Below are 12404 nucleotides of genomic sequence, written 5' to 3' on the forward strand. Positions count from 1 at the left end.
AATTATTACAGTAAAACACACAGGGCCATGAATCCTCCTCAAAATACCCCCCCCCCCCCCCACTTCAAACACACTTATCCCATCGTTCTTGCCATTTTCTGAAGCAGTTCTGGAAGTCCTCTATCATGAGTGTCTTTAGTTGTGCTTCGTGGCTGCTTCAATGTCCTGTATCATTTTGACTTTGGGGAAGAGCCAGAAGTCTCACGGGGCCACATCCAGTGAATAAGGGGGATGAGGACACACTAATGTTTTCATTTGACAGAAATTGCCATACCAGAAGCGATGTGTGACACAGAGTGTTGTCATGATGGGGGATGATTTATGGCACACTTTAAAGCACACCTTCTTCTCAACCGTAGCTCACACCCGACTGACTGCACTGAACAAGTTGAAACTTGTCACACATTGTTACTAAGGTTTCACGTGCTGCTTTCCCTATTAAAGATCCCTGCCTTTCCATTGGATGGCACTCGGCAGCAGCATTCACTGTATTTTGTGATCACACTGGAAAGGCTCTGTGTCACACATCGCTTCTGGTATGGCAATTTCTGTCAAAACCATTATCGTGTGTCGTCATCCACCTTATTCACTGGATCTGGCACCGTGCGACTTCTAGTTCTTCCCCAAAGTCAAAATGATTCAGGACATTGAGGCAACCAGGACAGCGCAACTAAAGACACTCACGGAAGAGCGCTTCCAGAAGTGCTTCAGAAAGTGGCAAGGAGATGGGATAAGTGTGTTCAAAGTGAGGGGGAGTATTTTGAATGGGATTAATGGCACCGTGTCTTTTATAGTAATCAATTTTTTAAAAAATTTAAACATTCACCGTATGTTTTGATCACACCTCATAGAGTAACCATACCACCAAGTTTGCCTGGGGCAGTCCCAGCTTATGCCTGCTACCCAGGTAAAATTATTAATGGAACCATTTCACTCTGAAAAGTGTTTCAGTTTGGTCTTAAATTTTCCAGTCACCTTATATGCATACCAAATTCATAAAAGTGACAGCTTCTGGGGATGGAGGAAGATGAGTGGGACCTGTATGTCACTGTGTTTATAATGATTTATTAAATCTTGAACAAATACAATAGAATATTATCATCAGTCAGTCACTCTAGGTGTATCTTGGGTGCGGTAGTACTTACCATATTCAGCCCTTTTTTATGTTTAATACATTTCATTTAAAAATAGAGTACATACTGTGACTGAAAATAGAAAAACCTCAAATCTGGTCTTTATTTCTAATTTTAGAGGAACTTAATTACAGTTTAACCCATATTTTAACTTCTAGGGTTGGCCAGAGAACCAGTTAGACATATGTGACTACAGCTCCAGTTACCAAGATGTAGCATGTTATGGAACTTTACCCAGGGATTCACCTCAAAGGAGTAAAGAAGGTAGTAGTGATATTGTTTTTCTGTATTATTTCTTTATAATTTCTTCGGAAAGGCATGGGGTAAAATTCTCTTTTAGATGGCATGTAATAAAATATGAGGCTGAAATTCTAGTTTGCTAGGTGATCCGAAACTATCTTCTTGAATAGAACATATTATGTTCACTTACTTGATTTATTTTTGCTTTGTATCCAGTGTATCTTCCAAGTAATACTAAGCCTTTGTGTAACACTTTAGAATTTTCAAATCGTTTTTCATACAATATTTCCTGAGTTGCACATCAATTTTGAGATGCACAGAAATTTTATTACATTATGATTAGACTTCATTCTTTACCAAAAGAATACCCACCTCTGTCATGGTTTTATACTCAAATTAAAGGATGTTTTAGGAGAACACATCTCTTATTCCTAAAGCAATCTTAGAAACGATACCAGAAAGGAGTTTAATCAATGACAGCATTATTATTACCTTACTATATGATCTTTCAGTGCCATGAAGGGAACAGCATTCTTTGGATATGTAAATCGACTCTATTACCTTAATCCTTAGTACCAGCGAATTGGGGAGAAAATATAGGCGGAGGAAAAGAGGCCCGAAAACGTAAGAAATGAGTAAAAGCAAGAAAGAGGAATTATTCTTTCTTAGTCATTTGGAGCAGGGTGGCTTGAGGAAAAAAGGGGCTTACAAGAAAATTTATACAGTATTCATTTATTATTTATTGTGGCTTTACTTGCTATATGCAGTGAAAGGTACAAAAGTTGCCATTATTGATCTTAAAATCTAACTGGACACAATATGTATATGTTATTGCCATAAAATAAGTTAAATGATAATGTGCCAAAATGCATGTGCCAACAGTAAGGGCTATGAGAATTCAGAGACTCAAAATCAGCATGTGTCAAAATTGGTCTGGTAACTGGCACTTAAGCTACATCTTGAAAAGAGGGTAGAAAATTTGGTTTCTGCTTTCTTTGATGACTCCATGACTTTGTAGCTTTATCTCCATTCTTGCTTACCTCTGTTTTAATTCTTAGCTAAATATTAGCATATTGATTTCTTAGTTATACCAGATATTCCTGTGGCTAGGTTATCCCCTCATTTCCCGTGTACTGATTGAAGTGCTCTGTGCCTAAAAACCATGCCTTTTTGTCTTCCACAGGTTGTACATCAGAGAATCCTCATGCCTTAACAGTCAGCCCTTTTAAAGCATTCTCTCCTCAGCCACCAAAGTTTTTCAAGCCCCTAATGCCTGTAAAAGAGGAGCATAAGAAAAGGATAGCTCTTGAAGCAAGACCTCTTCTAAGCCAAGAGGTAAATGCTTGACTTGTCTGTACCGTGTAAAATAGAATGGAAATGTGTTGCCTGTGGAGAAGTAACAATTTGCATTAACAAGTTGGATGCTGCGTGTGGACATGTATGGGTCCACTCCATGGGTTCCATCTGGAGTACCTCTTTCTCAGGTACACAGGGTCATGGTAGAATTTCATTTGTTGTTACTGCTGTTGTTTTCTTTCTGCTTATGGCTTTTCAAAGTATTTTTTATCTTTCAAGTGAAAAAGAGATGTTCCTGAGGTGTTTTGAAAATATTAAAGGGTTTTTTGTGTGTGTTGTTTTTTTTGTATTTGATAAAACCAGTTATGTTATTTGCCATAGAATCTGTATAGTCTTGTCTGATTTCATGGTTAGTTTTACTCCAGCCTGCAAAATTGTTTGCTGCACTACTCACAAATAATAGAAGTGTTTGCATTGCTCTTCTAACTTGCACATACTTAACATGTATTTCGGCTGTCATCGTCTTCTGTGTGTGATGCATCTGTGTGTCTTAACCTTTGCAGAGCATGCCTCCACCTCAGGCACATAACCCTGGCTGCATTGTACCCTCAGGAAGCAATGGCAGCAGCATGCCAGTAGAACACAATAGCAAACGTGAGAAGAAGATTGTAAGTTCTGGAACCATTTCTGTCATATTGCCTGGTGGTGGGTTTAAGGCCCTTTCACAGACGATTCAAATACTTTAGATAAAATTAAGATACGTATTGGGTCTTTGCTTTTGTAAAAGAAAATGTGACCATTGGTACTGAAATTTTGCATGAACGTGGCCATGACCTGTGATTTTTTTCCTAAGTGTTCGTTCTATGTTATTTTATTTTATGTTTTGCTTAGTATAAATTTGCTTAGGTAAAGGGAAAGGAGCACTTTTCATGATACTAGTCTTTATAAACAAGTGTAATTAAGAGATCATCTTAACTAACATTGAATCTTTCTGATGTGCCTGTTCATATTGGCCAGATTCTGAAGTTAATCTACCTAGAGGAATTGCACTTACTTGGAGTAAGTAACTGTGCATTTAGCTGTGGGTATGTTTGCAAGCTTTTTTTCTGTTGCCTGATGCTATTGCCAGGATTGTTCTGTAGTTTGTAGCCAGCCACACTACAGCCTATCGTGACCCACCACCATTATCTCTACATCTCAGGTAGCCTTTTTTAATTTGCTCGCCAAATATATTCCAAATCCCTTGGTGTCAGTCTCGCGTTCATGATGGCTCATCTATATTTTACCACAGGTAGATGGAAATTCTGCATGTAAAACTTCGTTCCCCAGCACTTGGTTTTCAAATTACAAATATGACAAATTGTTTTTAAAACACTGTATACCAGGCACTTGGGATGATAAATGATACCTCAAAAAAAAAACAACAACAAAAAATCAAAAACAAAAAAACCCCCAAACAACTGTATATTCTCAGACCTGGACAGCATTCTCTAATTTTGTGTCTGGGCTTTTGCTCTCATGTGGCTTTTCCTAGACTTTGAAAAAGAAATGCAGCTTGGAGCAAGAGGGGGCTGCTCGACGCTGACGTCTGTGTGCTGACTGCTCTGTGGGCAGCGTGAGGGAAGTTTCCTTTTTCAACTCCACCATATCAGAGCCATTGCAGAGGTTCATCAGTGAGAGGCCCCTTAACAGTCTAGAACATGCTGCTAAAGCACGCCCTGTGAAGCTAACTGGGACTTAATCTGGATGTGCAGTTGGCTACTCTGTTGCATGCTGGGAGTGAATCCTAGGACATGACCTTCTCATCCTGTGCACTAAGGGAAGGAGAGGAGGCACCATTTCCCCCTCACCTCTCTGTCCCTGTCCACCGCCTTTGCCTCTGTTTTCTCCCTGTCCCCCAAAGTCCTCATCCTAATTCCTGCTGGAGAAGAGGACACATCAGTCTCCTCTGTGTTCTGGAATCTCACTGAGCTGCCCAGTCACCCACTTGGCCACCCCGTGCTTCACTAATAAGGACTACAGCCTGGGCTAGCAAGGCCAGGTATCTAGGTGGTGACCTTCAAATCCTCTGGCTCCATGGCCGACTGGATGTGTTTGTGACATGGCTCTTACCAAATTTGTGCGCAGGCACAAATTTAAACCCGTTTTAACAATACATTTTGGTAGAACACACCATGAAGAGACAACTGGATGACCATTCAGGGGCTGCCCAGCAGATAGTATTACTGTTCACAGTTTGCCTAGTAGATTTTGTTTTAAAATATTCAAGGGATAGGAAAGAACTATCTCCAGACTTGTAGTAGCAGAGGGTAGGAGAAAGCCAGATTCGCCTGACCTGGGAAGTCTCATGCAGCAGTTAGAATCTGTTTGATGGAACACACCATGAAGTCCACTGCGTAGGGTTTGAGGGAACCATTTTACTTGCTGGGATCTTACTTGAGAGATCGGCCTCTACTCTTCTTAGAAATTTGGCTCCCTGAGCACTCTTTGTCTCTGAAGCTATGGTACTGTTTGATTTATTTCAGAGTGCTGCTTTTCCAGGGTGTTTTGGTAGATTTTAAGGGTATTGCTTGCTTGATCTGAGCTTCCAGTTTCACTTGGGGAAGCTTTAACTTTATTTCTCCCCTTACAAATGGATATAAATGATTTTATTCCTTTGTTCCTAATTTGCTTTCTTTTCTACTCTTGAAAAAATCTGTGGGTGAATCAGTAGTTCAGTCTGATCAAGGGAGTTTGAAATCATTTTTGAGAAGCAATACTGGGACACTGTTCCTTTCATTTTTTAGCCCATCTGATTACCAAAGTGACCTGCAATTCCACATAAAATATAGTAAATACAGCTGCTATGCTTGGTTCTTAAAGTACTATTTTGTTGTCTGCTCAGTTGGGAAGATGAACAAATATACTTCATGTCTTGTATGGATAAGATGAAGGCAATGATATGCCTTTGGAGTCTTTTAAAGTCGTGGAGCAGATTGAGAAGAGCAGAAAGCAAAGCCTTTCTCCTTCTTAGGTCTTGCATAGACAGCATATGATTTATTGCTCCTACTTGCCATCCAATACAAAAGGCTTGTTGAGTGACTTGCCCAAGGGCTCACCATTAATGAGATTGTAAGAACGCTAAGGGTCGCGAATTGGGGGCTGACGCCAGTGACACCAAGTGCTCTCAGAGGTAATGCATTTTCAGTCACCCTGCCCACTTTCTCCAAGGGGCTGCCCACCCTTTAGCACCACGGACAGAAGTACCGTGCATGCTCAGCTGATACAGCCCTTCTGAGAAGAGACCATCAAGATGTTTTGTCTATAGGCAAATATCAACTGCATAAAGTAAACTGCAAAAATCAAGTCATGAAGACTGTAGCTAGAGAGAAGCTTAAGAACCTGACTCTGTGCTCCACTTTTAGGTGGGGTTTTCATTCATTCGTCCTTGATACGTAGTAGGAAGATGCTTAGTTTAGTGTTCTTTAAGACTGATAAATAATATTTCTGGAATAAAAGTCTATCTAACCAAATTCCTTTAACATACAATTGAAGCAAATTAAGTCCCCTCATTTTTCTCCTTAAGGGTAGTAATAACTTGACAAACTTTCAGTCTCCTACATGTTGGAAAATATTTCATCTATACTCATTTTCTTTCTTCTGGAATTAGTCGTCCCTACTGCTTTGGCCCTTTGGGTCATTATGCCATCCTCACCCCTCCCCCAAATGCATAACTCTATACTGATCCCTATTTGAACTTAATGTCTAGGGGTTTTTGTAGACTCTTCAGAGTTACAAAGGTCATTCTAATCATTGAGCAATAATTTCTTTTATCTTTGTGAGTTTGATAAATGCATATCTACTTCTACATGTTAAAATCGTGATTAAATATTTCATTCAGGAAGTTGTATTTTTGGATGCCAGGCCTTTCCTCAGTCTTCATAATAAATAACTCCAGGCATAAAAATGGCCATAAGTTACTAATTCTCAGCTTCAAATTTGGTTTTCCTTGCAATACTAACTTTTTAGTAATTCATTGTATCATGGACTCTTGTCTGGGGGAGTTACATTTCTTTGCCAGCTTAAATCAAAATGAAATATGAGCGATACAAACACTTGAAATTCAAGTTTGAGTCTAAACAAGTCAAGAATCTAGAAAATGTAGATGAAGGCTACTGATTCAGACAGTTCTGTCCAATCTTTGCTTCTTTTAAACATTCCACCAACCCTAGGGAAAGAACATTCTACCCTACCCCTTTTTTTAGAGGTGCCACTTAATTTAGAGTGAAGCTAAAAGTAAGATGGCAAGAGATTAGTGTTGCCCAAATTTTTGTTTTGCTGATTTCTGGAACTTTGTCACTGATAATTGATATTCACCTTTGTTTAATAGCCAAGGAATTATGACTACTGATGCTTTTACATAATTTGTATTCAAGTTACTTTAAAAACTAAGAAGTGTTGAAGAGTATCAGTTATTTTTAGATATTTAGCATCTTATGAGATACAAAGAAAATATTACTGTAAAATTTATTAGATGAAGTGTATGCTCGTTTGTGAATTACCACCAGCCCTATCCATGGGGTGCAGTCTCTCCCGCCTCCCCACCCCTTATCCCTCCCCCGGCCTCTGTGTCCCCCCCCTCCCCCATCCCCACTCCTCCATGTGTCTGTCTGCTGAGTAAGGTTGATGTTTTGGTTCTAGGTCTTTATAGTCACCTGTTATACTGAGTGAAATTTCCATCCACCCATGCAGTTGTCCAGCATTATTCTAAGAACAAGATTCGAAAGTCCTAACTCCCTGAGGGCAGGGACCCTGCCTGTTCTTGCTCAACATTAGTATTCTCACTTCTTAGGACGATGGCTGGCACATGGTGGGTGCTTGATGCTTGTTTGTTGAATGAAAGTCATGTTTCAAAAGAGAAAAGGAATACGCTCGATGTCATCAGGTGTTTATGCGGTTAATTAGAAATGACTAGGTAGTAATACCAATTATTTTTGTTTGAAAATAAAATGCCCATATGTTTTACATTGTTTTTCACAGAAATATGAAAGAATCCCTCATTAGGAAGAAAGATTGGGAGTTGATAACACCCACTTCTGCATATTTACCAATCTTTATATAGAGAATTCTAAAGCTATTTGACAAAGAAAATTTACATTTAAATCTTGTCTTCCTCACCTTCTAGCCAAATCCTCTCTCCAAGCTTCTCAAAACCCCTCAAAAAGTAATTGTCAGATTGCTAGTATTTTACAGCCTTCCGGTATTTAATATAATACTGAGAATGGGTATTGAAATTGTGTTCTTAGCCCTCTTGCTGTTGGGGCCTTATTTGACTGCTGTTTCTCCGATAAAATAGCTCAGAAACTTTTCACAAATCACCTCACTTGTCTGCACTTGGCTCCCCAAGGTGAGGCTTGTAAGAACAAGTGAAGCTATAGCTATTCTCTGCTGCTGGCTGTCCATCTACTCATTTAATTAGAGAAGGGACAACATCACAACTGAAAACCAATCATGAGGAACTGATTAAACCCACTGCACTTTGTTCCATCATTTGTCTTGAAACCAGAGGAGGAAAGGTTTCTAATTAGCATTAAGTGAGCACAGGAGAAATAAATCCCCTTTATATTAGGTGATAATGGGTTTGAGAATCTCTGAGAATAATGTGCCTGTATCCACAATAGGGGACAAGATTTAACCAAACTCAGAAAGGAAAAAACAAAAAAAACACTAAACATGTGGATGCCTTTAATAGTGAAGTATTTAAAACGGGTCTCAACAATACAGTTGCTATAAGAAGCTCTTGACTGACTTCTGCTTCATTTATGTAGGACTCTGAGGAGGAGGAAAATGATCTGGAAGCTCTTAACAGGAAGCTCATGGGGTCACGGCCTTACGTACCTGTGGAGTTTGCCGACTTCAGTGTTTACAATGCCAGCTTGGAGAACAGAGAGTGGTTTTCTTCTAAAGTAGATTTGACAAACTCAAGGGTCTTGGAGAAAGAAGTGTCCCGTAGCCCTACCACCAGCAGTATTACCAGTGGCTACTTTTCCCACAGTGCCTCCAATGCCACTCTGTCTGACATGGTGGTCCCCTCTAGTGACAGCTCAGATCAGCTAGCCGTTCAGACAAAAGATGCAGACGCCACTGAGCATTCTGGACCATCACTTGTGCATGATTTCAGAGCATCCTCAAGCACAGAGTCGACAGAACTAGAGAGAGTCTTGGTAAAGGATAAGATAATCACGGTGCCACTCAAGGAAAACAGTGCCTTAACCGAAAGGAGCCCATCATCCCAAAGCATCCCTGAGCAAAGCTCCAAAATACTCTGTAGGACTGGCTCATGTTCACAGCAAGATGCCTGCTCCAGGAGAAATGGCCAGCCGGCCAGAGAATTCTGCCCCAGAGGGGTGACCATAGAGCACACCACAAGCATCCTTGAGGACCACTCTTTCACAGAGTTTATGGGTGTGTCAGATGGGACAGATATTGATGATTTGACAGATTCTTCCACTGGAGAGATTTCGTGCAGGAAGAACCTAGCAAATAAAATGGATACTAAGAGTGCCTCAGATGGGCCACAGGACCCTGGCCAGAGGCATTCCTCCACAGGGAATGACCAGGTAATGAATTCCAGAGACATTCCTTTGGGTTCTGTGCTGTCTCTGAACACGGCTCATTGTGCCCCAACCCCCAGAAGCCCTTCACTTCAGTGAGTTAGTAGGAAAGAGTCATTCAGATGTTTCTGACAGTGGGCAAGCTCACATGCTGCCCAGCTATCTGGCTGCGGGGAGCAAGTCTGCAAGTCAGCTGCGTGGTGTCAGAGTGGAAGCATATGGGTTCTATTGAATTAAGCATTCACATACATTCACATGTACAATGATCCGTCAGTCTCATTCATTCCCCTGGTAGCATCTATCGTATTTCATTAAATCAGTGATTTCTTTGCTTATTATATACACCATTATTTTAGGTATCATTAAAAAAATACTTCCAATGAAATTACATCATATCAGGAATTGTAAGACACAACACAATTTCAGAGATGTTAAAATGTGGGGAAAACTAACATGCATCATAGAATTGATAAGGTACAATCATTCAGTGCCCATAGGATTAAAGGTGCCTTGAGGAAGTATATGAGAATTCCTGCAGGAGTTGGAGTTTGAGCTTTGGAAGTTACCCAGGTCAGTTTATTATGTTTAACTTTCATATTGGAACAAAATGCAATTTTGCTCTTATGTCCAAGGAAAGTAGTGAATTCTGTATACAAATAACAGGTCGACCACTTCTGAGCACTCGGCTCCTGAGTGCCGCCATTTCTTCCCTAAAATTGAGCATCGCTAGTTTGATCCAGCACCCCAAGGACAGCTGTGGAAGGGGGTGGGAGTGCCAGCATTAGCAAAACAAAGAGCTGACTGAACTAGAAAGCAGCTCAGTGGAGGATGAGGTCATCCTTACTCATAACTGTTTTTACAAACCAAACATCCATTTGTTAAAAAGGCTTTAACTTCCTCTGCACTGATCTTCAAGCAGAATCTGCATTGCTGGCTGACATCAGCTTTTCGGTCCCTCTTCTAACAAGTCCAGGAAGGACTCGGGCCAAAAGTCCACAGGATCATTCTCCATCCTGGGACTGTGCTCCCGAACCTAAATGTGCACTGAACTCCTTGGGGTTTCTGTGAGGGAGACGCGTCTTCACATATCCATTCCCAGGTTAGGCAGAGGCATAACCACCCCCTCATTTCATTGCTTGGGCTATTGAGAACTCAACAAACAGGAAGAAAACCTGGTTTTTGCTTTTTGTAAGTCTCCAAAATAGTGTGTCCCTGCCAATGATCTTTTATAAAAAGTGAAATTTATAATAGAAAAGTATTTGTTGTATTAGAGTAAGGTGGGATAATGGTGATTTTTTAAAAATTTCTTTAGTGTTTTTATTATTTTGGTTTTAGTAAGTTGTTTTGACACTGTTACAGTGTGAGAACTTTTTAAGTAGTAAAGTTTGAGTTTTGTTCTCACCTGATGTGACAGCATGTGGGGCAGAAATAACTAGTTTTTACTTTAACTGTGGGTCTTGCTGGGCTTTACTTTTCCTAGAAGCTTCACCTTGGGGCCAGCTTTCTCCCTTGTTGTTTCCAGGACTGGATTCCATAATAAACCAAATTCTGTGGGTCCCTTTAGGAAGAGCCACAGGGTGGGGTCCCTGAAGGTGTTCCCTGTGGGAGGGGCGGTGGGGACAGGAGCTTGAACTCACTGGCCTCTGCATTCCAGGGGAGCAGGATCACGACCCTTCCGTGAAAGGCAGCCAGCACTTCGTCCGCAGGACCCAGCATCTTTCTGCCAGGTCACCTTGAGACAGCACCAGCCTCATCTTTCAAACATGCTGCGGCCCAGCGGGACCTCAGACCAGTGCGCAGATGCCATGTGCTTCCTGGGCCCCCTCTTTTCCCCTCCTGAGCAGGAAGAAGCAGTGGATCCTTTGTCACCAGGGTGAATCAACAGCTTCTGCCTTTTCCAGAAAGCCAGAGAACCGAAAATCCTGGATTAATGAAATGGCACTATTTTTGTTTGCACTTACTACACAACCCACTGTGTAGAAATCTCCACAGATTCAAACAAACTTATTCTTGTACAGTTTTAATCAGTTCTTACTGTAGAATCTGGAGTTGATACCCTAATTTGTTTTTTATAAATAATATGTATATGAAATGTGTGTCTATAATATGCCTGTTCAGAGACCGACAAGACTGCGCAGTAAACTGCAGATAAAAGTGGTTTGTAGAAAATCACAAGGTACTGAACTTTGTTACAAAGCAACTTGGGCAATCTCATGTGCGCGACCAAATGCAAAAGGATTTTATTGCTGAAAATGTGGTTGCAAATCCCTCTTTGCAGAGGAGGTCACAGATGCTGCTCTGTGTAACCAGAGATCCTACATAGGGCTGAACTCGTGTTTTATCTGTACATATACTTTGACTGCAAGTTTGGTGCCACACTCCCCTTGGCCACTAGGCCATGTGCTGCCATTCTGTCCTGTTTCCTAAGAAACTGAAAAATCTCACAGGTGTGTTCTTTAGTCTTCCACGTGGCCCGCCAACTACTGGCTTGACATTGTATTATGACCCCTGACAGTGACTGGGGCTCTGCCTCCAGCATTTCTGGCACCTTGGTTCAGCCCAGAATGCAGATAGAGTGGGGAGAGCAGTATTACTGTAAAAAAAAAGACATACCAAGACTTGGATTGGGGTGCAGAGAGGGTGTGGATTTTTGTCTCTTTGTGGGTTTGTTTGGCACTGGTAGGTTTCACTGTGGTGTGGTTTTGCTGTTGCTAGCTTAATGAATTCTGGAAAATGCTGAAGAGATGGAGAGAGCTGTTCACAGGTGCCCACTTCACCATGTTTGCAGGAGATGATTGAATACAGATGACGCTGCTGTCCGTCTCTTCATTTGTAAAATTCTCCCAGTAATGGAGACATTGTGGGATCACGTGTGCAGAAATCTCTACAGAGGTACTTTATGTACCTAATCCAGAGATTCCTGTGCAGTTGGTCTGGATGTACAGCAATAAATGTGTTGTGAGAGTGGGAGCATGCGTGTAGCCTGCTGGACCTTTTTTCTTTAATGGTTAGCATCAGTAAATGAGTAGGCTAAGGAGATTTTAATGAGAAGCTGCTGTTCATGATTTTTGTGTATAGTGAGTTGACTGTAAAACGTTACCATTGTCTGTTTTAAAAAAGAAAAACTGTAATTTATATCCAC

The 12404-nt window shown here is 41.0% G+C and overlaps 1 protein-coding gene across 10 annotated transcripts in view; it reads left to right on the forward strand.

Moving 5' to 3' along the window:
• KIF13A (kinesin family member 13A) overlaps positions 1–12404 on the forward strand; it is a 187089-nt gene extending 174685 nt beyond the window's left edge. For 3 of the 10 annotated variants that reach the window (XM_074335179.2, XM_074335180.2, XM_074335183.2), the window contains 6 exons: positions 1292–1397; positions 2557–2708; positions 3233–3337; positions 3687–3728; positions 8477–9268; positions 10917–12404. In XM_074335179.2, coding sequence (XP_074191280.2) covers positions 1292–1397; positions 2557–2708; positions 3233–3337; positions 3687–3728; positions 8477–9268; positions 10917–10943 — 1224 coding nt within the window. In that variant the 3' untranslated portion in view covers positions 10944–12404. Of the gene's footprint in view, positions 1–1291; positions 1398–2556; positions 2709–3232; positions 3338–3686; positions 3729–8476; positions 9269–9750; positions 9833–10916 lie in introns of all 10 variants that reach the window. The other 7 variants (XM_074335184.2, XM_074335186.2, XM_074335187.2 and 4 more) reach the window with 4 other exon arrangements.

Source organism: Rhinolophus sinicus, chromosome 14 (genome assembly GCF_057876585.1).
Source record: "Rhinolophus sinicus isolate RSI-liver-muscle chromosome 14, RSI-T2T, whole genome shotgun sequence".
Classification (NCBI taxonomy): Eukaryota; Metazoa; Chordata; class Mammalia; order Chiroptera; family Rhinolophidae; genus Rhinolophus; species Rhinolophus sinicus.